The 27,767-nt window shown below is 36.4% G+C and overlaps 1 protein-coding gene across 1 annotated transcript; it reads left to right on the top strand.

Annotated features, from left to right (window-relative positions):
• The first annotated feature begins 1,601 nt into the window (after window positions 1-1,601).
• Window positions 1,602-16,984, top strand: Atp6v1g3 (ATPase H+ transporting V1 subunit G3). Its single transcript, XM_015483390.2, has 3 exons — window positions 1,602-1,791; window positions 12,755-12,855; window positions 16,620-16,984. The coding sequence occupies exons 1-3, from the start codon at window positions 1,710-1,712 to the stop codon at window positions 16,791-16,793; spliced, it is 357 nt and encodes a 118-aa protein (XP_015338876.1). The 5' UTR covers window positions 1,602-1,709; the 3' UTR covers window positions 16,794-16,984.
• The last annotated feature ends 10,783 nt before the right edge of the window (window positions 16,985-27,767 follow it).

Here is a 27,767-nt window from a genome sequence, read left to right as displayed (position 1 = left end):
TTTTAACTGGAATCAGATGGATTGTCAGTGTAGTTTTGATTTGCATTTTCCTAATTGCTAAGGATGCTGATTGTTTTTTTTGTCATATATTTGTTGACCATCTGCATTTCTTCTTTTGAGAAATTCTATTTAGTTCATTTGTCCTTTTATTGATCACATGCATTTTCTGCACCTTATGAAGAATCACATTCACAGAGTCCTTCCTATATAATTTCTCTCTACTAACAGTACCTCATATGAATTACCCTTCCTTTAAAATTCTATATGAGACTTAGAAAAATTTTTACATGAGGAAATACTCAGTAAATACTGTTGGTACAAGATTAAAGCAGGTTTCTTGTAAAAATCTCCATCTACCAATTCATAGAAAAGTTAATAATCTCCAATCATTCGGTTAGTTAAAAGTGCCAATATCCAAGAAAGGCTGAAATTCAATAGAAATATATTTCTACCAAAAGCAGTGATTATTCATAAATGTGTTTGTTCCAGTTGCATTAGTTATTGCAATTATGCAATAAAAATTAAGTATTTTACAAGATAATTAGCCATGGATGCCAAAAGAAAGAAAAATAATTATTTTGAAAAAAAATCCTTTTGGAAAGATTTGTCAAAGGTAATGCAAGAATGTCAGTATGGATGTGACAACTCAAAGTGATTAGGGGAAAATAACCATTAAGAACTCAGATTTAATTCTCAGATTGTTTTACAAATATCTGTAAATCCATGGACACATTTAAAATAATTGAAACTGAAATTTATAGATGTGGTAATAGAGGTGTGGTTTATAAAAGCTTTAATAAATGCAACTCCAGTCACTTCAGGGAAAAAAGCTTTCACCAAAAGCTCTTAGTTTCAAACAAGATGTTTAGATTCATGTAACCATTACTGTATGATTCTTCACTGTGACCAACATTTTCATTTTTCCAATTATTACTGGATTGAATCAAATCAGGTATGTAGATTTTACTGTACCACCTTAGGACAATACGCAACACAAACAGTAAGTAATGTAATATGCATGTTTAAATTGTTTTAATTTAACCTCAAAATCTACAGTTATAATTTCCCTTATCATTTATTTAGTCACAGTACTAAGATGTCCCTGAAATGAGAGAGCAGCACAATACCCAAAGAAAATCTTTTCATTCCTATCACCTAAGGCCTGGGAAAAGAAAAGAACAGATTCCTACCTAGTCCATCTTCTATGCACAAAATCAGAAAACCTCCTTCCTGGCGAAGGTTAATAAATTTTCCCTCAGCAGATAATTGAATTACTAGAAACATATAAAGACTGAGAACTAATACTGCATGGATAAGGAACAAAGAAAAAACCTTGTAACTTGAAAGATAAATTCAGTAAAAAAGTCGATATTTCTTGGAAGATTAGGGAAACTAATATTCTAAAAGACATCTTACTCAATTTTTTTATAAGTAGACTCAACAGCCCATGAAAGGGGGCCTTATTTCACAGAGAAGAGCTGATGCTGTCAGAAAAACGGTGATTTCTCAACTTCCTCATATTGACTTAACTTGTTTTTCTGGATTCCACCTTGGGCTCTCCTTGGCGCCCAAGGAGGTCAGTTTGGAGCAAACAATTGTGTGTTTGCTGTTGACACAATAATCCAGGGTATGTGGTGATTTCTCAAAAGATAAATGGACCTGCCATTTCCTGGGTTTCACAGAAGCATCCTGACTTGGAGCGAGCTGCCATGACCAGCCAGTCCCAGGGAATCCACCAGCTCCTTCAGGCAGAGAAAAGGGCCAAGGACAAGTTAGAAGAAGCCAAGAAGAGTAAGTATTGCCAGTGAGGGGGTTTGTCACAAAATGGGTGAGGCTGTGGGAAGCAGGGACATGAGCATGGGCTTCCAGGTCAGGCCCACCTGAGTTTAAACCCTGGTTTACCATCCTCCCTGTGAAACCCAGGTTGTTCATTAAAACTTGTATTTTTATAGTGGGGATGAAGTTTCCTAATATAAATCCTTCTAAGAGGCCATGTGCTAAGTGGAAAAAAAAAATCACAGATTTTGAGGTTATGGAGATGTTGCTTAATGCCTGGGTTCACAGCTTCCTTCCTGCCACCACACCTTGCGTTTTCTCAATTTTGTGCAAAGGTGAAGAGATTGACAACTTCCATACTGAGTCTCCCTACTAGACAGCAAACGTGCAAAGTTTTTATCCTTTTTAAGCATCAGTTTTCATTTCCATGAAATTGGGATCATAACAGTTTATAATTCATTGTTATCCCTCTCTTGATAGCTTTTGATTCTCAATATTTTATTATTATTATTATTATTTATTTATTTATTTATTTTTAGTATTAGAGATTGAACCTAGGGGCACTTAACCACAGAGCCACATCCCCAGCCCTTTTTATTTTTTATTTTGAGACAGGGTCTCAAAGTTGCTTAGGACCTTACTAAGGCTGGTTTTGAACCTGCAGTTCTCCTGCCTCAGCTTCCCAAGCCACTGAGATTACAGACATGAGCCACCATGCCCTGCTGATTCCAAATATTTAAAAATATTTCCATTTTATTCTCATTTTCTATCCTTTTATGTAGTCATGTATCTACATATTCGCAAGTGAATGTCCTCAATAAACTTCAACTTTTTTCCTACTCTTTGATATTCACGAGGTGTTAATGTTACTCATATTTTGAAACAGAATTTATGATATGACCACAGCTATATTTTAAAAAGAGAAAATATGGTGCCAGTCTCCATGCTCAATATTTATCTTGTTTACTACTCACTATGACCTTTATTGCAAAAGGGGAAAGTGATGCTTTGAGAAATTATGCAATTTACCTAAGGTCACAGGGAGGGTAAGTGGTAGAGACAGCATTGGATGAGGTCTGATTCCTCAGTCAAGATAATAACCAATGCACTGTATGAATTTTATCCATTTTTATAATGAAAAAACTAACAATTTACAGATATACAGCTTGAATTAAGTTCCCTTAGGCCCAAATCTGTATTTTTTTCTACTATTCTATTTTACATCACTTCATTATTTACTTTATAATAATTTGTAGAGGCATTCATCTTCTTCATAATTGTTTTGCCCAACTCTTCCATTGGAGCCAAAGTTTGGGGAGGTAGGAATTATATCTTAAAATTGTTGCTTCTGTGACTCTTTTGGTGAATGTAGGGGTCAAATTAGAATAAAAGCTTATTTAATTACTAAAAAAAAAAAAGCTTATTTAATTGTATTGAGCAAGTGGTGGGATAGTTCACTATGATGCAAGAGAGGCAGTCAGGAAGGAGACAGGCACTACTCTGTTCACTAGGGCTTTCAACCATGGTAAAATCTTTCCCTTTATGAAGATAAATTCATTATCTGAACTCTCAGCAATATAGACACCAACACCACAAATAGAGAAGATTCCAGCTAGAGATGAGAGGAGAGGAGAGAAAAGGAAGGAGAAGGATAAAGAACACATGCTTTACCTACTTCCCAATTTCCTCTTCAACAACAAAAATACAAATCATTGCAAGATGATATGAATGCAGTAATTTTATAGAAAAAAAAAAGCAGTTCCATACTGGCTGGTTGAAAAAAAAAAAATCTCCCCTACCTTTTGTTGAACTTTCTGTTAACCACATTTAAAATTTCCAGAGGAGAAGATTAAAATAAAGATGTGACAATTAGGTTCTTTGCTTCCTCATAGAGAAGAAAACATAGGACAATATCGAGCCCATATATCATCAATATTATTGTACAATTCAAATCGTTCTTGCCAGTTATTTTTTTCTCCTTTTTCAAATTCAGCAGAGAAATATTACTAACCACGTAGGTTGTTTGGGAGTGGGAGCCACTAAGGACAACATGGCTTCAACTTCACTTGAAGATAAAGCCAACCTTTCTCTTGCCTCTTGAGCATGTGCTCTCCTTGGGCAACCTCTTCTCAGATATCAGTATTAAAAATGCATAATATATTTCTTCTGTACAAAATTCTCATTTTATTTTCTAATACTTAAAGTACATGCAGGCTTTTTTTTCTTAGTATACCATATCTTTGTTCATGAGTATTGAACCAATAACAAAGAATAACCCAGGCTTTAAAACCATCTTGGAGAATATTTTAACTTTCAACAATTAACTCATACACTGAGTTTCAGAGAATGTCAGTGGGTTATCTTTGCTTTATTACACAGGATTTAGCACAAATTCCACTGAATACAGTTTTCTTACACAGCCATTAACAGGCAGCAGTGTCTGGTCACAACAGCACCCATCCTACCTGACACCCCAAGCATGCTGTGGCAAAGGGTGTGTTGGTATGTTGTAACTTCCCTTACGTTTCAGTAGTTTTTGTTTTCATTCATTTTTTTTATTCAATAAGAATTGACTGAGTGCCTTTCAAGTTTTGTGCCACCTTGATGTAAGCACTAATGTGTACCTGAAGATTCTTACTTAACTCTCTAGTGAAGATAAGTACCTAAGAGGCCGTTGATATAAGAAATGCATAATGACATGAGTGGTATGAGCAGTCATCGTTTTTACAAAATCATGTTTTTACTTTATTTTTTTTCTATAAAAAGATTAATTAGAAAATCTGGTATATCAAGGCAGAAGAGAGATTCAGAATGAAGGTTAATAAGTCCCAATAGTGAAAACCACTGTAGAAGTTCTGTATCACTTTCTCTTTCTTACATTCATTTATTTGGAAGTCAGAAACTTAGGAGTCTGCTTGAGTAGGACTCATGAGTATGTATTTTAAAATGAAAAGAAATGCTTGGGAAGAGAAAAGAAAACCCACCCAAGGTAATTCAGGCAATTCATTGTTAATTGTTTTAGGAATAAAAGTCCAAGACAGACAAGGTGGCAATGTTTACGTATTATGTTGCAAAAATATTAATATATTTCATTATTGAGATCTGTCTCAGATCCCAGTAAAGCTGTTACATAATACAATATAGAGTACAAACATTTTGCCTTAGGGAATACAGACAAGGGAATGTGGTGTGATGTTATCAGGAACTCTCCTGAAGGCCAAAGCCCATCAGGCCTGTAGAAACAGAATATGCCGGTTCCTGCTCTCAAGGCCCTCAATCGCCAGACACAGAGGCACTGAGAGGGGGGAAGACAGGGCTGTGGACAGGCTTGAAAGTCAGCATGGGAGGCATTACAGGAGAAGGAATGTTGGTTTAAGTTTAAAACCTGTTTCTTAACATAGGTTATTTAGCATTTTTGAACTTCAGCTTTCCTTTTTTAAAATAAATAAAAATACAAGCTATTATCAGTCTACCTAATAACCAAGAGTTTAAAGAATATGAAAATGTACATAAGATAGTGAATTTGAGTTCAAACTAAGTACGTGGAGATATTTAATATGTATTATATATATATATATATATATATATATATATATATATATATATATTGTTATAAATAATAACAACACAAGAGTAAGTAGAATAGAGAAATCTAGTTTCATTCTTTGTACCCTGGTCCTTTGTTTGGGGTCTATATTTCCTATTCCAAGGGAGTCCTTGACTATTTCCAGTAAGTTGACGAGAAAGGTTTAGATATTCATTTCTATTCACTGAATACAGACTAATTATATTTATTAGTTAAAATTCTCATATATATTTTTACGTGTGAAACAGCCTTAAAGCAGTTAGATGGAATCACAATAGGTTTGTACTGCTTTAAACAATCTTACTAGGAGTTAACATTTTTTTGCCCAATAAATTGTTCATTAATCAAAACATAAAAGTAGGCACGTTGCTCCAAGACAAGTTACATTTTTACAACCGAACATCATAGAGTTGCCCTGGAGGTCCATTGAACTGAAGATTGAACTGAGCCTTCAATCAGAATCATATTACAAATTCACAGTATCGCCGTCCACACAAGGAAAAGAGACTGTGTTTCTGTGCAATATGTGACAATTTTGCTTTTAGTTGTGATCTTTTATGAAAGCTGCATGCATTGCAAACTTGGAAAACTGCAGCTCTGCATTAACACTGTTGGAAATGCTCAAATGCACGAGACTCAACATCACACGAAGGACCCATATTTCTTGAATCATTTCCTAACATGCACTGTACCCCTTCTCACAAATAAACACTCAAGTTGTCTCATTTAGAATCTGTAGAAAACAATGTCTGAATTTAACTAAAAAATTATAAATCGCATTATAGGATATGCTGTGTCAGCTAGTACAATAATGCAAAAAACAGTTTTATGGTATATACAATATCAACCACAAATAATTTTTTTCTTACATCTGCAAGTTACCTTTTGTTTCCAAATGTGCAGATATTCTGAATTATTTAAACAGGCACCTTGATTTAATAAATTCTTGACTCTGCAAGTGCATATTCTGGGTTCATGAAGACATGACTTTTAATAAACTAGTAAAATAAAAGTTGTTATATTAGAATTTCATGGCCTTGTCTTATATGTTTTGTAGGCCTGTAAATACTTCCTCTTTCTTTATAGTCCGTAGCTTAACAGGGTATTTGTAAGTATATTGAACTTTCATTTCTGTGAGTGGGTGATATTAAATTATAGACCATTTTTCTGAACTAATAGCATTTGGTTATATTTAATCCAAGAGCTACACAAAGCTACTCATTGTGATCTTTAATCAGGAAAATATAAGTAAAAGAAAAGCCAAGGAAAACATCAAGGAAGGGGATGTGAAAGGGAACTAGATTAGAGTCAGAAGAGAAACTCGGTGACAATCAACTTCACCAAAGGAGAGGTGGGCTTTCTTTTTATTTTTTCTTGTGACTTATTTCTTTTTACAGGGATTGTAATTGGTGAGAAAAATAATAGCATTCTTTGAATCTGGTTGGTTTTATGGTAATACTAATGATTCCCCCAAACCAAGAACATGTTCTTCCCCTTAAGTAGTAGGTGTTATTAGTAACAAATAGAAATCTCCAAGCATCCCCAAATAATCCTTTGCTTTCAGAGCAAATCAAGGTGGCCTCTGTTCTGATTGTCCTTATTTTTGTCAGGTGACACATTCATCCAGATACCTACCCTTTCTACTTTGTGAGAGTACCTGTCTTAGCCTCTGCTGTCTATCTGATGTTATCATCTCTGTGCTCCTCACTACTCTTTATGCATCTGTTTCCTAGGGCCACTGTAACAAATGACCACAAAGTGGTTGAGTTTAAACAACAGAAAGGTATTATCTTACTGTCCTGGAGACCAGAAGTCCCAAAGCGAGGTGCTATCAAGGTTGGAATCCTTCAGGCTGTGCTCAAAGAGTACTGCATGCCTCTGTCCCAGTGGGCACTCCTGGGATTGTATCTCTATCATTCTTTTGTCTGCCCCCACAATCATATGTCCTTTTTCACTGTGTGTCTGTTTAGTCTTTGAGTCCTTGTGTCCAAATCTCCCTCTCTTTACATGGACACCAGTCATTGAACTTAGGACCCACTTTAAGCCAGTACAACCTCACCTTAACTTGATCACATCTTCATAGCTCTTATTCCCAAATAAGGTCATATTCACAAGTACCAGAGATTAGGACTCTGACACGTCATTTTTTTGGGGGGGTAGGTGTAGCGAGGCAGGGGGTACAAAATTAAATTCACAATATCCTCTAAGTGTCAAGTTTATTTGGCCACATTGATTCCTTATCTTACTTTCTTTGCCCCCGTTAGTGGTTAAAAATTCCCAGATAAGTGCTTATATTCCCTATGCCTATAATCTTTTCATTCTATTTTCCTCTGAGCTTTTATTCCTACAATTCTACCATACCTCCTCTTGCCAAAATGAGCCATGTTTCTAAACCTGATGCATTCAGTATCTCATTCACAATTAAATTCCTCTTTCATCTTTAAATTCTTTTTCCATTTGACTTCAGGACACTACATTCATGGTTGACTTCTGGATCTTCTCAGTCACACTGAGAAGATCAGCGCCCCACTGGGGACCTATTCTGTACATCTGCAGACACTCCGTAGGTGCTCTCATCCAATCCTCTGACTTTATAATCCTGACTCCATGTAGAGGATCCCAAATTTGATCTTTCCTGCCCCAGCTGCTTCTCTGATCTCGAAATTCAGATGAACATCAGCTTTTTCAAAATCACTACTGGATATTTGACATCTCAACAAAATTGTATCCTAGACTCCACCTCAAAATAAAATGTTGAGGTCATCACTAACTCATCTTTGTCTCTTACACTGATCAATCAACTCCTCCAACTCCAAAGAATGTATAATCCCTTCTTGTCAACTCTACTACAACTTACCTCCATGCTACTCCCTTAGCCCGAAATCTTTTCTACACCAGCCAAAAACTCCTTTGAAATCATGATCAGTATTATGTCGCACCTTAGCTAAGACTCCTTCATGAATTTAGTGTCTCAAAAGACACGCCTTGTGAGCTGTGAGCTGTGAGCGGCACCTGACCTGGCCCCACTACTAGTACTGTGGTCATCTCCTAACACTAAGCTGTCCTGTTTTCTTTGCCGTAGCAAAGAGGTGGTGTTTCTGCAATTCCTGGAACATGTCAAATGCCCTCCTACCATGGCCTCTGAACTTGCTGTTCTCTCCACCTTGAACGGGCTTCCCCTTCGTCTACCTGCATGACCATCTGTCTTTTTCCTTCAAGTCTCTGCTTGCCTTTCGTTTTATCTGAGGGAACTGATCTATCTAAATTAGGACCTATCACCATTTCTCTCTATTCCTTATGCTCCTTTATTCTGCATAGTACCCAACATCCTTGTCCTATTATGTATACATTGTCTATTTTCTATCTCTCTCCTGAATTGCATCCAAAAGGCAGATTCCATAACAACGGGAAGTCTGTGGGATTTCCATACATCCAGAAAAGTGTGTGGTACTTATTAGACATCTGAGAATGTTAATTGACTAAGTGGTCCATTTCAGATTTCTGTAGCATTTGATACCATTGGCTATAGGCTGCTTGGGTTTTTCTCTTCACGAGTTTAGCTTCTTTTTAATTTCTCTTCCTCTCTGCCTACTACTGTCAGACTTCTCCTGAGGATCCACTTCCTTTTCTTGAACGTTGATATTCCCCCAATTTGAGACCTTATCCCTCTTTTCTCCTCATCCTTTATACTCTCCCTTAATTTCTGTCCAAATACCTTTGCTATGACTAGCACACACCCAAACCTGGATGACTGACATGTAAATCTTCCTCCATTGCAGTCCTTTCTCTAAATTCCAGACTTGTCTGTCCTGTTGGACTATGATTACCTCTCCTAGGATATCCCTGGGGAAGGCCTGAGGACTTTTCCTTAAACTCATGCCTCACTTATCATTTTCCTTCTTAACAAGAATTGAACCTGTTTTCCTAAGATTAAAAACTCATTAAATAACTAGTTCAGTTTCTTTTCTAATATTTCCAATAACTTATTATAAGAGATTATTAGCTCTGTTTTATAGATAAGAAAACAGACTCAAATTCTAAGTAACATGCTCCAAGTTACAAAGCTTATCATGTCCTGTTCTGGTGGTACCAAGTGTATAATTCTGACACATTTCTGAGAAAATAAATGAAATATCATTTTTACCATCAGAAATGATTCCAAAAAAGCTTAGCAGCCCAAGCAATAGATTTGCTTTCTCTGTGTCTTAGGGCTTGCATCTTGGGCCATGAAGTTCACTTGTCCAGTTCCAGAAAGAGCAGAGCCTATCTTTGAGCAAAAAGATCTTATCTTTGAGCATATGTGGAATTCAGCTTTAACTTGCCCCAAATTGATTTTTTAACTCTTTCTCCACAAAATACCTGAAAATCAGGTCAAGATTTCCCCCTTTTTCTCTTCACAAAACAATTCTGTAGAATATATCTCAACCATGACTTGTTAAATGTAGATGTCTGCATAATAAGCTACATGTCTAAAAATGAATGAGGCTGAACTATTTAGACTGTCCTCAAATCTATCTTATAAAGGATCTTCTTGTCCTTTCTTAGTCTGTCCCTTCACTCTGTCCTTGCTGGTACATCTACTCAGTCTAGTGGTTCCTTCCTCAGAGATTTCTCCTAACCCCCTCCAACAGCCTCCTCACAGTCCCGTGATATGTGTCCAGGTGAATTTGTTTACATTGGGGGTTACTTTTTTAATGTAAGACAGAGCATGACTATTGGAGTAGAGGCAAACCATGGACTCTCTATAGAATTTTAGTAGCATTGTTTCTATAAGCATTGTGATTTTTTAACTGCTCCAGAACAAGCAGAACAAAGGTTTATGTTTTAGCTTTTTTACAATTGCTTTTTGTAGGCAGTTTGCCATTTTGTTTTACAATTTTCCTCTTGGAAGCTGGAGCAGCATGCACACATTTCCAAAGTATGTGAAATTTATGTCATCTGGAAGCAAGGACCATGCATTGTGTACTTCTCCTCTGTTGTTCACTGTATACTTATATAGTAGGTGGTCAGTAAAATTGAAGTGAATAATGGAAGAATAAAGTAAAACCCTCCTTTCCTACACAACTATACAGCATTATTTTTAGCACTATTTAAAATCACGATGCATCAGATGAACACAATTTCTAAACCAAAAAATCAAGACATTCTGCTTGATAATCCTGTGTCTTTATAGGAATTTGGGGGATTATATATTCAATTATTTATATAGAAAATCTGACTCTCTCATATGGTTACCCCTGTATTTGAAACAAAGTGTACTGATATTAATTAAGAATATGAACCTCTTTTTGTCCACAGTCACCATGTTTTTGGTGCTTCAGAGTAAACAAGTACAATTTCAAAATTTCGCCATCTTCCTAACACAGAGCAAGAAGCAAGCTGGAGGTTAAGATGAGTGGATTTGACACGTGCATGTGCTTCACCTCTAACCAAGCTGTAGGCTTTAGACTTCTGTTTCTTCCACTGGAGTAAATCAGGTGTAGTACACACAGCCCCTTGCTCAGTGGCAGCTGCTGAGTCCACCCAGAAAACTACTGTGCCAGCAGCGATTTCCCTGTGGCTCTCCTATTTAATTGAATGAGAGCCAGCAGGTGACTGGTGCCATGACCTGGGAATCACAGACACACACTGAGCCTGTCACAGGGTGTTGGAGCTTATGTGCATGGTCTTAGTGGATCACAGGATCCTGCTCAGAGGAAGGGCATGCAGCGTGTGTCCCATTATTATTACTGTTATTGTTATTATTATTTTATCATTAATATGTGCTAAAGAGTATGACTTTGAAACCAATCGTTTTAGATATTATGCAACTAAACATAGTGATGGCATGTGTGATTTATTTTATAAAATATTTAGAGGCATTGCAACTCATTATTGCTATGAAAATGTTCATACATTACCATTTTATATTGTCCTGATGTTAAAAACAGTGATAAGAAAGTAGTCTGTGGATCAAGGAATCAGCTTCCCTACCAACACTTCTATTCGTTCTGTTCACAGAATCTCTGGGAATAGAATGTGTTTGGTTCCACAAAATGGTAAGAACCATAGAGAACAAAGGAATCCGAATACACAATATGAGCATTAGTTAACTAGGGAGAAGGTAGGCATTAATGTAGCAACCACTAAGCCTCAAACACCAGAAGAACATTCATTTTTACCAGATGAGGATTTTCAAGACAGTAAAAAAAGTTAATTACCTATTCTAAGTGAGGTTTCACCAGTTCCATTCAAGGATGGTAGACATTAAAAAGGAACATTTCAATTTGCAAGTCAGTGCATCTATCCTTATTTCAAATACATACTCAGTGACTAGCAAAGCCACTCAAACCTAGCAGGGAAATTTAGCAACTGTCTACATTTGAATGCTACAAAGATATCAATAACATACACAGATGATAGACAAAAGTTGATATGAAGATTTTCTTCCGTGTTACTTAATGAGAACATATTATGTAGTTCAAAGTCTACACAATGTAACAGTTGACAAAAATTATAAACAAAATCTTGAGACATGATAAATCATACTAAATGGGCAAAAGAAGAAAGTCATTTTACTGAAATGGAAAGATAGGAGATGCAGAGAAAAAAAGAATTTTCATAAGGTTCCATTTCTCTACAAGTTAAATTATCACAAATCCTTAGTACCTAACCCCCCGAAGGTGGTGGTGTCATAGTAGCAATTAATATTACATTGGTTGTCCAAAACTTTGTGTGCTTAGCTGATTGTATTTGTCTCAAACTTTCATCTCATATGATGTCTGGTGGCTGAAGGCTGCTTAACGAAATGTCCTAACCATTAAAAACAATTGGTTTTACAACCACTTTCAAGTCCCCCTCAGAGAAAGCTACTACAAGAGAAAGAAAATCTACTTTGATGTGCTATGGGTTTTAATCAGACAGTCTAGATTAACAAATGGTAAGAAAAAAAAATCCCAATAAAATGTCTAAAAAAATTATAAGTCAGTTTGATAGAGCCTGAGTTGCATGTTTGTCGTGATTTTGGAGACCTGCCAGTGGCAAATAGGATCCAGTTGGTGTGGACTGAAGGATTCCTGGCAGCAAATCAGGACAGAAAATCTGACCAAATGATGTCTTTTCGAGTAAGTGACAGCCAAAAGCTGTTCTCTGGCTGTTACTGCTGTGAGTAAACGGGCGGATATTTTATTTAAACATGTAAGTGTGAAAGAAAGTTGTCATTGCCATGTTCTAAAGAATCCTATAGAAAAATAAGAAATTTTCAATATTATTTTTTTGCAATGAAGTTTGACATTCTAGGGGGGAGGAGTCTAAAAACATGGAGAAATCATCCATGTTTTAAAAAATCAAATTTGAAATCCCATGCATATCTAAAAGAAATATCATTTCTTCTACGCCACTGTGAACTTCCAGGAAAGGGGAAGAGACTGAAGCAAGCTAAGGAGGAGGCGATGGCTGAAGTGGACCAATACAGAACGCAGAGAGACCAGGAGTTTCGACTTAAACAGTCTAAGGTAAGCCAGGATGCCCACACTGATTTATGCTGCATAGAGGATAAGATATTAATATTCATAAGGCATAAGGAGGAACCTTAGGAGAACTATGCTGTGATTCGGCAGGTACAGTCTACACAAGGCTAAACACCAAATTAGATCTTAAACATTACAGAATTACCAAGTTTACCTTTTCAGTTTCAAGGTGTTTTAAATTTGTCAGACAATATGTCTCTGGATAGTTGTTGTCTGATGTTGACTATGTATTAAAAAAATCATAATCTCAAATATACAAATTGAAGGAACTAAAGTATCATTGCTACCACAGATTATTGACTGACACCATTTAAAAAAAAACTACAGAAAACATTTTGTTTCTTTAATGTTTACTAGTAAAATTAATTTTTAAGTTGCATGATAAGATATAGAATGAACTTGTCAAATAGAACATGCCCCTGCCACAGGAACTTTACACACCCCATGTTACTCCCTGTAATTCTAATCTTTTGACTCATTCATCTTTCTTTAATATGTGATCATGAACTTCCTTTCCTGATGACCTTATCTAAAATTATCTCTCTTTTAAAAGTAAAGGAAAGCAATACTCCATTACAGTCCATTCTTTTTCTTCATTGCATTTATCACTGTCTGATATATTAAGTATTTATACTTTTTTCTTACTGCCTGTCTTTCCTTCTCACTGTAAGCACCAAAATAGCAGATTCGTTGTTTTATTCTCTGTTGTTTTCCTAGGTTTTAAAACAGTCTGCCTCCTAGTAGGCATGCAATAAACGTTAGTGGAAATAATGAATAACTAAATATTTCCTCTGTGGCTTTATCTTTCCCATTGGATCCTGTTATATTAAAATCTGATAAAATAATCATCCTTCATAACAACCAGCTTTGATTATCATATGTAGGATATCTCTGAAAAGATAGTTGTTATTTCTTTTTTTTTAAGTCATAACAAATCTGACCATAATTTCTGCAAGTGGTTGGATTAAACCTCTTGAAATACTATTTCTCCTGAAGAATCCTATCAGATGTAAATCTGGTTCAAGATTTGTTCACTGCTTTAGACAATAATTAAAACTCTTTCTTGCTCTCATAATTGGAGCTCCAAGCCAATTTTACAGCTAGTTGATCAAAAGCTCACATAGAAAAGTCATCATGTTTAAGCCTCTTGCTACTTCAAGCATAATGTAAAACCATTACTGCAGATCTTTCCTTGGCATGACCTCCATATGTCAGGCATATTGCTATTCCCATTAAATCTCGTCATCATTAACCCAGGGCAATTAGGAGGTCTGGGAGGAGACCCAAAAAAACGGTTTTATACCTGCTGTGGGTATTGTACCCTGATGTTTCTTTTTTGGTTGTTGCCTTTTAGCTTTTGTTAATACATATGTTTCTTCGAGTCTTCTTACTTATCAACACAGACAGGTTATTCAAATGTGGGTTATAGTTATATATCCACTGGTACCACTTTATTAATGACTTGTTTATCCCTTGCTCATCATTTCTACCTAATGTACCATCTACTCCTGAAGAGATATGGCATTGCTAAAAGGAAATATGGACTACAGAAAATTAAATCTATTGTTAACATAAGTAAAAGTCAGATAAGCTACGAATCCAAACAAAAGGCCCAAATAATGCTTTCCACAAGCACACAGAAGACTTTTATATTTTTTACTTCTGAATTCATATCTTGAGAGCATTTTGTTTCCTTGAAGTAATAGAAAATTGAGAATCCCAAACTGTTTTTGCTTAAGATTGTGGGTCCTGAAGTTCTGCTATCCCTGAAACTGGAGCATTTGAACAATTGCTAAGGAAAGATACTCAGTGTTGAAAGATCTGACTGTCAGTATCAGTCATTAGGTTGGAAGTCTGTGCACATCACTCTCAAAGTTGAAGTTTTGAAAAGTAGAAAAAAGTCCTAACGTGTGGCACCTTTTGAACAAATGGATCATGACATGTTACAGAATGATCAACTTGTAATGTATATAGTGTCCCAAATGTTAACAAGATTCTGCAACAGGAACAACACAACACAGGTAATGAGTTCTCTGAAACATCCGGAGATTGGAGATATGGTCATTCTACTCTGCTTAACAAATATGTACCCAGCATAGGTAATAGTCTCACAACACTTAAGACATTGGATTTAGTAGAAAAAAAAAATGTTTTTCAATTCCTTAGAGTCCCAAATAAACCGGTAAATTTAGAAAGAAAAAAAGTTTGAATTGGGTAGAATTATTTTTAAACCCCTTAGTAAGGGGAATTTGGACCATGTGTGTCTGCTTCCTGTATACTCATTTATGAAAATATTATTTTGTAAAAGTTATTTAGTGTCTCAGAAACTGCATCTTCTCAAAATTATTTTCTTTGAACTGGAATGCTCTTGTTGCCTGGATTATAAACAGAAAAGGACTGGAGCTCAATAGCCTCAGTTGCATTTGATTTGAAGCTTAGGATCCAGAACAATGATGGGGGTTCCAGATGTTAGAACAGTCCAGCAACCCTGAGGAGGAAGTCATGATTAGTGGAGCTACTTAGATCATACCAGATGCACCTCTCCCCTTAACACAGAAGAGGAAAACGAGGAAATCCAGCTGTCTTGTCTTAATGAAACCACATTTAATAATACAAGGGGGAGAAATGAATGACAGTAGAGGGGGTAGAGAGAGAAGAGGGGAGGGGAGGGGAGGGGGGATAGTAGAGGATAGGAAAGGCAGCAGAATACAACAGACACTAGTATGGCAATATGTAAATCAATGGATGCGTAACTGATGTGATTCTGCAATTTGTATACGGGGTAAAAATGGGAGTTCATAACCCACTTGAATCAAAGTGTGAAATATGATATATCAAGAACTATGTAATGTTTTGAACAACCAACAATAAAAAAATTTAAAAAAAAAAGAAAGATCAAGTTCACAGGTAGATGAATTAAGAGTTGATTGTTTAGCTAAGATTGACTTTCAAAGTGTCTCAGTGCAGTTTTCCTTTAGAATAATAACTCTCCCTGCAAGATAAGGATTTGGTCCAATCACAACTCATGTCTGTATAAGAAACTAAGAGGATAGAGAACATGATGCAAAGTGCTAACAGCCAATTAAAGAGTAATTAGAAAGTTCTGTTCAACTGTGGCTAAATTGATAGTTTGATTAAATAAACAAGCATATCTCAATTTGAAAGAATTTCAATTTATACCAAAATTCTCAATAGTGTATCTATTAGCCATATCTTTCTCCATAGGCATGTAAAAGCATTTGGGATGTATATTTCAGCTGTATCTTCCCAAGAATCAATGAAGGTCAGATAATGTATTTTAACAATAGGAAACCCAATAACCAGCTCTTTAAAAACTAGCCAAAGTGGGCTTACTGGTGCCTACCAATTTTGTTTTCTAGACTCGTAATTCAGAAAATAAGCAACAGGGGAGATGTGAGATCAGAATGGAAACTAGTACAAAACATGAGAAATGTGATGAGAAAACTTCTGAGCATAGTATCATGACTGTAAACTGGTTTGTGATTTGTACTGCGTGGTCATCAGTTAGAAGTGAAAAAATAACCTGTTATGCCATTTCCATAGCAGGAAAGTCCATCTTCACACTCATGGTCTTAGTGTTCTAGTCTGTCCTCTGGGGGAAAAAAATCTGGAAAAAGAATAGATAGTGTGTGTTCCATAGACCAATCATCAATAAATAGGTTAGGGTTTATAAAACCACAAAATTTTAACATGACTATGGTGTGACGATTCCATCTCTTGTTTCCTAGATAATGGGTTCTCAGAGTAATGTCTCCTACGAAATTGAAGAACAAACACAGGGAAAGATTCAGGAACTGAATGGGAGCTACAACAAGTGTATGGAGGATGTGATTAAACAGCTCTTGATGATGGTCTGTGACATAAACCCAGAAATCCACATGAACTACAGAACCACCAACTGACGTACCTAAAACAGTTCCAAGGAGTGGTGTGTGGATGCCTCCTGCTTGCTGGTAGCTTCATGTTCGCATTAAGAAATTTAAAACGTTGATCTTGTTTACTGAACATTTATAAAATTCAGTGTGCATGAATTCACAAATGGGCGCTTAATTTTAAAAAGTAAATAAAGCTATCATTTTATCTTTCCCGGTAATAGTCATTAAATGGTGTTGTCATTTAACTGGGAACAAGTCAAAAATGCAGAGTAACGTACTTTTGACATTGAAAGGAAACTGACTTTCAGGATGTCGCTTTTTAAAAAATGTCTTCTTTTATCAAAGCAGATAAGCTCTTGGGAGTGGTCATTAAAAACTAATTTTTAAGGGGAATATGACTCCTATACACATCTAAAATGAACATGTCAAGGATTTTAATTCACTAACCAATGAGGAAACCATAAAATGTTATCAGTAGTTAAAAAAAAAAAAGATTGCATAAAAAGAAGAGAGAAACAGATAGAGACATGGTAGATTATGCAGTTATCTTAGGAGAAATGGGTCCCGGAACTATTCCATTCACCTAATTTCAACTAGCCACATATTATTCTCTTTTAAGTATTTTTTTAAACAACAACAACAACAAAATGACAAGTGACTCCTTGCATAATGAGTTCATATACCATTAACTTATTCTCTCAGCAATAACTAAGCAAAATTCTGAAGTGCTAAGTACTTTGTTAGTTCGATGCATAACTCATCTCAGTCCTACTATGGGGACAGTGTTATTGCCTGCCTGCTTAAAAATGGTAAGGAGTATAAGGAACTTTCCTGGAGATGCTTGGGGAACAGTGGCAGCCGGGAGCTTCACCCTGGCAAGGGAACTCCAGTGTCTACTCCCTTCCCTTCTCACCAAACTGCCTACCCAGAAAGTTCCTATATATACATCATTATAATCACAGATACTAAATGTCTTTGATTTTCAAATAATATATGGAGGCGAATTCTAATTCATTACAAACAAAAGTTAACTAGATTTAACCGTTATTGTTTTGCCACATATTATAGTATTTCATACATAATCACTTTTATATTCACATTAGATAAATGGAAAAATATTGTAATTCCAGTTGTTTCCCTACTTTCCCTAAAAAAAGGAAAACCATTCAGGTCAGTTCAGTTTTATGTGGTAGACAGTGCACATTAAGTAAAATTGTCTCCCCAAAATAGAACTGTCATGGGGGATTTCCACTTCAACACAGATTCTAAGAATTCAACTACTCCAGCCTGCAGACCTGAGATATTAGAAAACATGAGTAAAACAGCCCATGTAAAAGATATCAAATGAAAATAAAATTGTGAAAAATTCCTGAGCCTGCACAGGACATAGGATTATATTTTAGGTCCAAAACACTTTAGAAACACATTAAAGTCATTATAGGATTTTTCTCAGATATACAGTGGTGCCAAACCCCAAAAAAGAAATGAGAATTGGGTGTAATAGTGTATCTATTAGCCATATATGTCTCCATAGGCATGTAAAAGCATTTGGGATGTGTATTTCAGCTGTATCTTCCCAAGAACCAATGAAGGTCAGATAATGTATTTTAACAACAGGAAACCCAGTAACCCAATAAGAGTTCAAGCAAAACAGGGCAGACCTGTGACTGTTAAGATTGTCATCTGACCTTGCTGTGCCCAACCTCTGTGCATCCCTTTGGCAAATCCATAAACCTCCCCAGACCTCAGATTTTGTTTGGTGTTTTAATCTACAGAATGGTTTTGAACCAAGGGATCTCTATAGACCCTTTCATATTTAATTTGACATGCTAAATGGAATCAGTTTCAACGAGCAGTATTCATTATTTTTTCTTCACTATTACAGTATCTGTTAATTTCTCAAAGAACTCATATCTATTCCGAATACTCTATTGTCAGCAGTATGTACTCCCTCCTAGACTCTCTGTTTTTCACTTATTTTTATATTCAAATATGGTTTCATATCATTACATAACTGAATGAGTCATCCTCCCAGAACTCTCAAATTCTCATGGATGGTAAAGTTGCCAAGTTGTACTTTCACATATAAAAAAGTTCTGAATTTCAGTGACAGGTCCTCTATTCATGAGAACTTCCTCAGTCACACCAAAAGGTCGACTTCTATGTACAATGTACTTATCCTAAAAGGTTTTGTCTGTTCATACAGGTCTTCACACAGAAATAAAATAATTAGAGTATGTTTTTATTTCTTCTCTACTCCTGTTTTTGCACAATCAGAAACTACAAAAAAAAATCGCTGCATTAAGTTCTTAATTATTTCCATTGCACCTGAAAACAAAACATGCAATTTGCAGAACTGTAAAGGAATAGAAAGATTGCAATTTTTTTTCCTCTATATCAGCACATGCACACAAACCCAGGGACTGCCACCAGGGCGTCCCCACTATTATTTTCTCAATGGAGAGAGACAGTGGGTAGTGTGGGCCAGAGTTTGCAAAGCTTCTACCTTTGGAATATTCCAGCTCAGGCCATCCTAGAAGAGCAAACCCCCAACATGTAAGGGCAGCATTACATAACCTTCAGCCGTAAAAAACCAATGAGCAATTCAGAGACCTATTAACCACCCAGAAGATCCACAAACTTATCCAGTATGAGATTTATGAGGATGTGTTAGGAAGCAACAGCTGGGATGCCCTTTAAATCATGTTCTTTAAAAAAGAGAGGGTGATCAACCATCTTTATTGACTGATACTCAGAGTTCAAGTAAAACAAGGCAGACCTGTGACTGTTAAGAGTCTCATACTATTTGAATAGGGAGTGCGGAGAGGGAGCAACCATAGATAACTATGAAACTATACAAATCATCAGAGAAATGGTGCCATAGCTTGAAGGAAATGTATCTGGCATGGTTTTGTTTGGAATAGGAACTATTAGAGCATATTCATATGCTTATTGAAATTCCACTGGAGGAAAAAAACTGATATGAAGATTAGAGAAGAGAGGTATTGCAGACGCAAAGGGACCGGGAGGAAAAGAAGCACAGGAATCAGATCCCCAGGGACAGAGCTGGCCTTCAATACAAACAGGCACTCCTACTAACAGGAAGACCACAGTGGGCATGGGTGACTAAGAAGTGGTTCCGTTGATTTAACAGTAGGAAGATGAAGATTTTCCTACCTCATTACTCCGGTTTTCAAATTAAATATGAGAAAAATGATCAGCTGAGAATGAACAGGTTTTAGGAGACTTATCAAGACAAGCAAAAGGGTCAAATGGTCATTTTAGGAAGTGAGAAGATGATTATGCTAGTTAAGTGTAGTAGGATTGCCAAAGTGTTAAATGCCCAAATGAGACCTATTACCACACTTTGCTCTTGTGAAGGGTATGTCCAGGTGCAGGCAGGGAGAAGGCAGAGCCTGCTTCCACCTCCAACAAAGACCTGAGTTCGGCTCCTTGTCCTGCATCCTCTAGTTCTAAAATCGAGCTAGAATGTTTCTCAAAAGACCTACAAATTTATGTCCCTAAATTAAATATATATATATATATATATGTGTGTGTGTGTGTGTGTGTGTGTGTGTGTACTGAAAGTAAAACACTAAGAATAAAGAAATATAAGCACAGAAATAATTAAAATGTAATGATTCTGCTTTTTCAGCTTGAAATTTCATTACTGCTCATTTATAGGTCTCTCCTATTTCCTATTTTCCTATCTTTCTTGGGACTGCCTAATATCAACACTGCAAGAAATCACTGGCTTAATAAGTTTCCTTTGTTCGAAATGTGACCTGAAGGAACCACTGGCTAATGATTTAAAAGACAGAGAGATCTTGCATCCTGTGCACATCAGACATTGATAGGTGTATTTATGTTGTCAACCAAGGTTGTTGAATCCTGATATATCACACATTTAAGGTTGGTAGTGAAAACACGGCCATGATTATTACTGAAATAGACACAAGTCTTATAGTCTTGGTCCTACCACTTCCAGCAACTCAAGTTTTCAATTCTAGTTTAAGATGAGGTACACTTCAAATGTGTTGGAGTTCCCAGTGTCCTCAAATCAATTGAACTCCTGCTATCAGTACTGTGAACTGTAAGCATATTTACTCTGACTGGTATTAAAGAGGTAGTGCAGCTTAGTAGTTAGGAGCACCATTACTGGCCTAGGCTAGATTCATAAATAAGTGGATACATGAGTTTTTATAATAATGAGGGCAATTATTATTATTAGGAAAAAAAACTAAGATGAACAGGCTGATCTAAAGATAAAATGACGGTAGAAGGAGGTTATGAGGTGAGGAGTAGCAAACTTACTTGTGCAGCCAGTTTAACTGGCCCGTTATGATATTATCTCATTTTTAAAGTAAATTCTAAACTAATTCTTCATCTTCAGTAAAGTAGAATCCAGCAGAAGTTTCACTGAGCCTATTTTATCATACTAGCACTTCATTGAAAAAGCGTTAAAACTGTCAACTTGTTATCATTTTTATTATCGTGTAATCAATTAATAAGAACATATGTGTTCTGCAGACAGACCCTAAAGATATTTAAATAGGGGTTCCAGTGAACACAATAACCTTGCCAATATTCTGAAGACCTGTTTCCTAATAGAATTCACAGTTTGTTGTCACAGTTCAGAAAGATGCTTTCCTAAGTACAAATGTAAATATGTCCAAACATCCCAAATAAAACCACCGGCATAGACTGTTATGTACATTTAAATCTATGCAAGAAGCAAGAAACTTCTCATGGTGATAATATCAGAATCAGCAAGGTTGAAAAGAGCTACAACTTTGATGATTTAAACTTAGAGTATCACATATTTAAAAAAAAAAAAAGATTTTCAAACTTGCAAGGGACCACACAGAAAGGAAGAGGAATGATCAGACCTGAATATAAACACAAAAGTGCTCTCCACCCCAGCCATGAAATACTAAATGTGTCTAATTAGAATTAACCAATACCATTCTCACTAACTCAAGTTACACCCTTATTAGTGGTGAGAAAGTCAAAACAGCAGTGTTATCAGCTCATCTAGCAAAGGAAATCATAATACGCCATTCTTACAACAATATGCTAGCTGCCTTGGCCAAACCCTACTTCTCTTTAAAAGTTGGTCTAATTAGTAAAGTGTCAACTGGCTCCCTATGAAAGGTGGCCATTACCTCCCAGGTGATTCGGCAGTTCTTTCATAGCACTCAGAATCTTGCATGACTTTTCCTCCTATTTGTCACCCCCAAGACTGTGGTTTCCACAAGGGCAGAAGCTACCCTCTGCTCCACTTTTTTCTCCTAAGACCTAAGTCCACGCTTAGCCCATTATTAACATAATTGACAATTTTTATGTAACAGGTACAACGCAAATAGTGCTGAGCAGTTATTGTTATGATAGAGGACTGACTTCTCATGAACATGCCAACAGGAATTTCACAGGTGTAGAATATCACACACCTCTCTGAATCTCCAACTGATCTGCTAGAAATACAGACACCTGTAAAGAGGCTGAGTAGAGGTTAGCTTGGGGACTGAGGGAAAGGAGGAATGTTAGGGCAGAGAGAATTCACACAAATGCCCAGAGGCAGAAAATACTGGGCAGACATAGAAACTAGGGGATCCCATTTAGGGAGAAGGCTCAAAATGCTGTTGGAGAAGTTAGAAGTTTCTTTGCTTGAAATGGATGAGGATCCACTGAGTAGCAGAGCAACATACTGACAATTACATGTGCAGTGATCAGATAGCATCACCTAAATCAGAAAGGAGGCCGATTCACACTGGAGACAAGACTTTGGTTCGGAGGTCACTATAGTAATCAAGTGGGTGATAAGGAGATAAGAAGATAGCAGAGAGATAATAATGTGGAGGTAGAGCTGACCTAATTGAGAACTGGCAAAATGTGTAAAGAAGAGAAAAAGTGATGACTGCTTAGGAACATTACCTTTTATATGGGACTTAGATGGAATAAAACCTGGGCACTGGGAAGAAAACATCCTTGAGAATCAAAGGGAGAACTGGAAATCGGCAGATGTAAACGGAGCCTACAGCCTGGTTTGCTCACTTCAGCAGACGGATCCAGTTTGTACCCATCTCTTCCATTGAACTATTATTAGTTCCCTGACTCACACTCATAGTTATTATTCTATGCCAAACCCAAGGCTTAACTGAGATACTGCTAATTTAACACAAACAAAACTACATTGAATTCAAATTTAGCTCTTCTTCTTCTATGAACACTTCCTGCCAAACTTCACCACAACTCCCAGTTTCTGTCCAGTTCTCTCTATCCCAATCCCCTTCTACCTTCCACCCCAGGTCAGTATCTCTTTCTCCACCTGCCTCCAAGAGAAACTCAATGCAAAACAATATGGATAGCTTAGAGTTGGGGGGTAGCATGTAGCAGGTGTGTGTAATCTCTTTGCAATTTCTATAGACTAGCCATTCCAAAGGATGTCCAGCTGTCATCTCACCAAAGGGTCTCTGCTCTGACCTGTGACAACCTAGAGGCACCATGACTAGTTTTTCTCAATAGAGCTTCCCCCTCCAAGTGGATGACTTTTCTTGGCTATCAGTGGTGTCAACGGGATGGTTCACTCTATAACCTGAGGCATTTCACTTGAAAATTGCCTTTAGCACCTGCCTCTCCCAAGTCTCTCCAGCCACTCCTTCAAGAAGTCAGTCTTTGCCAACTCCATAGCCCAGAGATCAGTCATTGGTTTCTTTCCTGCTGGAGTTTCCTTGCCTAAATTGTCTGTCTTTTCCTTCTTTCCTGCATACTCTTCACCCCCATGCTTCCCCTCTATAAGAAATAAACTTAGGTGCAGTACCAGCTTCTGTCTCCAGAACTAATATTCCCATATCCGTCACTTTGCACAGCAAACTAGCAAACTAAGACTCATCCTGCTCCCGGGAGCCAATTTCTTTTATTGGGGAGAGGGAAGGGGACAGTAAGCAAGACCCTCATCTTAAATTAATGATACTACCCAAGTTCTCAAATAATCCAGAAAACTTCACTTCTGATGAAGATATTTTATATTCCAGAAAAGAATGGAAACACTGAATTGCTGGAAAAGCATTTTAGCCAGCTTTTTCACTGCTGTGACCAAAAACCCAAACAAACAAACAACAACAACAACAACAACAACAAAAAACTATCGAGAACAATTAGAGGAGGAAAAGTTCACTTTGGGGTTCACGGTTTCAGAGGTCTCAGTCCATAGACAGCTAGCTCCATTTTTCAGGGATCTATACAAGGCAGATCACCATGGCAGAAGGGTGTGAAGGAGGAAAGCAGCTGGAAACAGATTGTCAGGAATGAGGGAGAAGAAGAGAGAGAGAAAGAGAGAAAGAGAGAGAGAGAGAGAGAGACTCCACTTGCTAGATACAAAATATATATCCCAAAGACAAGGGACCCACCTCCTCCAGCCACACCCAACCTGCCTACAGTTACCCACCAAGTTAATCCCTATCAGGGCCTTCATACACTGATTAAGACTCTTCTAACCCCATCATTTCACCTCTAAACTTTCTTGCATTGTCTCACAAATGAGCTTTTGGGAAACACCACATATCTAAATCATAACAAAGAGCAACAAGTAAATATCCATTAGAAAAAGTAAGGGCTTAGAAATATTTAGGTTTAACATTCTATATTTTGACATAATTGCTAACTCTCTCTTTAAGAAAATGAGAAAAATAGTTCCTAACTCATTGATTTATTGTGAAAGATAAATGAAAAACATAACATAAAGCAAAGGGTAAAAAACACATACTAAACATGAAATTAAAATTGAGCATTATCATTAAGTTCCTAGTACATCTAAGAACAATGCATCCCACATAGTTCATAGTGAGCACTCCATAAATATTTGTTGAATGAACAAATAACTAAATTAATGAACAAATACTTGTGTGTACACATAATCTGACTTCTCTGACCAGATAGTAGGAGAGAGAAAAGCCAAAACGTTATTAGTGAAGCTAATAAAACATGTGGATGGGCTGTTTTTTATGTGCTTACCCAGTACACTTTATAAACACAGTTTATGAAACATTTCCAGGTCATTTATTTCCCATGAAGACACATTAAGGCCAAAATTAAGCTATAAAACTACTTTTGAGGTATTGTAATATAAAAAAATACATATGCTGCAAATATGAATTTCATGTTCAAATAAGCGGTAAAGCATTTGTAAATTTAACTTGTATAACAGGAAAAGTGAACTGTTGGCACTTGGTCTATCAGTACCAGACATGGAGGAGGTCTTTAAATTCTCTGAGCTCTTGTCTCTCCGTCTTAAACAACCTTGTCTTGAGCCTGGAATGTGGCATAGCAGCCACAAATCTGGTTCAATTTCTAACCAGCCCAGAGTTAACAGGGAAATGCCCTAACACCCTGCCATGAGCATTTCTGGCACATTAAAAGGGTTAAGTACAAGAATTTTTTAAAAAAATATTTTAGCTTCCAGCGGGCATGGTGGTACACACCTGCAATCCCAGTGGCTTGGGAGGCTGAGGCAGGAGGATTGCAAGTTCGAGGCCTGCCTCAGCAACTTAGCAAGACCCTAAGCAACTTAGAGAGAACCTGTCTCAAAATTTTAAAAAGGACTGGGATTATGGCTCAGTGGTTAAGAGAACCTGGTTCCAATCTCCAGTAAAAAAAAAAAAAAAAAAAGTTTTAAATCGAGCTTCTGGAGAAACAGTACTATAATCAAAACACCAATGTTTTTTAAACCATCATGCCTTGTAGATATAGGGTAATATAAAACCTTGTTTTTTTAAACCTTTGTATTTGGATACACTTTAAAAGATGGTTTTAACTATTGTTATAAATTAAATACTTAGTCCTAGATTCTTTATAGCATCTGTTCTGAAGCCTCTTGTGCTACACCACTCAATATTCACTCCTCTTTATCTTCAGCCATCTCAAGGAATGCAACTGACATACTCAATGGTAGAAAACAGAAGGTTTTTCTTCTAAGGTCAGGTACAGACAAGATGTCCTTCTCAACACCTCTCTTCAACATAGTGCTAATAGTCCTAGCTACATCTTTAGGCAAGAGAAATAAATAAAACATCCAAACCAGAGAAGAAGACATAAAATTGCCTCTGTTTGCACATGATATGATCTTACATGTAGAAAATACTAATATCTATTTAATAAAAAAAGACTCTCATAACTAATAAATTGAGCAAAATTGAAAAACAGAAAATCAACATATAAAACTCAATGGTGTTTCTGTAATCTAACAATGAATAATCCAAAAAGAATTGAGAAACAATTCTGTTTAAAATAGCATAAAATTAATAAAATATTTAGGAATAAACTTAACTAGCAAGGCAACATTTTCAACTTCTAACCAGCACAGAGTTAACAGGGAAATGCCCTAACACACTGTCATGAGCATTTGCTGAACAATTGCTGAACAATTAAGAAGTCATAAATAAATAAAAATATATCCCTCATTCATGAGCTGGAAAGATTAATATTGCTCAAATGTCAGTAACTAACAAAGTGATCTACAGATTCAATGTAATCTCAACCAAAATCCCAATGGCATATTTTGAGAAATTGAAAAACCAATTCTAAAATCCACATGAAACCATAAAGCCACCACTAAACAGCCAAACAATCTTGAGAAAAAAAGAATAAAGCTAAGGACTCCTAACTTCAAAACATATTAAAAGCTATAGGAGTCAAAGCAATATGGTACTGGCATAAAATAATGCATATGTGATCTGATGATCTTCAACTAGATGCTAAAACTGCATAATAGGAAAGGGATAACAACTTCCGTAAATGATGATGGGAAAATGGATAACCACATCAAAAGTAATGTGATTATTCTTATCTTACAGGACACACAAAAATCAACTCAAAGAGGATTAAAGCCTTCCATGTAGTATCCAAATTCTAAAACTGCTAGGAAAAAAAACTGATTAAAAAAAACGCCTTACAACATTGGTTTTGTAAGGATTTCTTAGTATGACATCAAAACCAAAAGCCATGAAAATAAAAATAAAAAAGACAAGTGATACTAGATCAAACAAAAATCTCCTGCACAACGAGGAAAACAATGGAGTGAAGAGGCAACTTATACAGTGGGAGAAAATATTTTCAAACTATACATCTGATAAGAGGTTAATAATCAAAATATGTAAGGACTATCAACAATATACTATCGAAAATATTAAAAATGTCCAAAAAAGATTTGGTTAGAAATTTGTTTAAAGAAGATGTACAATTGACTTACAGGTGTATGAAAAGATGCTCAAAATCACTAACCACTGGGTAAATGTAAATTCAAAGCACAATGAGATGCCACCTTACACTTGTTAGATGGCCATTACCCACCCTCCCGAGAAAAACAGAAAATAAAAAGTGTTGGCATGGAGGTGGAGAAGTTGGAACACTCCATACCATTGGTAGGAATGTAAAATCACGCAGCTGACGTTGAAACCTGCTTCTCAACGAATTAAAAATACAACTTCTATATGATTCAGCAATCACACTTCTGGGTATTTATCCAATGATTACAAAATCAGTATATCAAAGAGATATCTCTCCTCCTTTGTTTATTGCAGTAACCAAGAGGTAAAAACAATCTGTCCACTGAAAAATGAGAGGTTAAAGGAAATATTGTATGTGGTCTATACATACAATGGAATATTATTCAGCCTTAAAAAAATAAGGAAATCCTGACACATGCTACAATATGGATAAACCTGAAATAAGCCAGATGCAAAAGAAGAAATGTTGCAAGATTCCACTCTTATGAGGTAACTAAAGTAGTCAAACTCAGGAGCAGGAAGTAGAATGGTAGTTGCTAGAAAATGGGGAATTGCTATCCAATGATTACAGATTTTTAGTCATAAAAAATAAAAAAAAGTTCTAGAGAACTATGGAATAACCACATGTGGGCAACTGTGCACTTGTCTGGTTGGCAAAGCAGATGTCTGAGTCAGACTTTTCTTAGGGGAGACCCCAGCTCCATCACACCTCATGGGT

This window comes from Marmota marmota, unplaced genomic scaffold (genome assembly GCF_001458135.2).
Source record: "Marmota marmota marmota unplaced genomic scaffold, marMar, whole genome shotgun sequence".
Lineage (NCBI taxonomy): Eukaryota > Metazoa > Chordata > Mammalia > Rodentia > Sciuridae > Marmota > Marmota marmota.
This window is presented reverse-complemented; position numbering and strand designations above follow the sequence as displayed.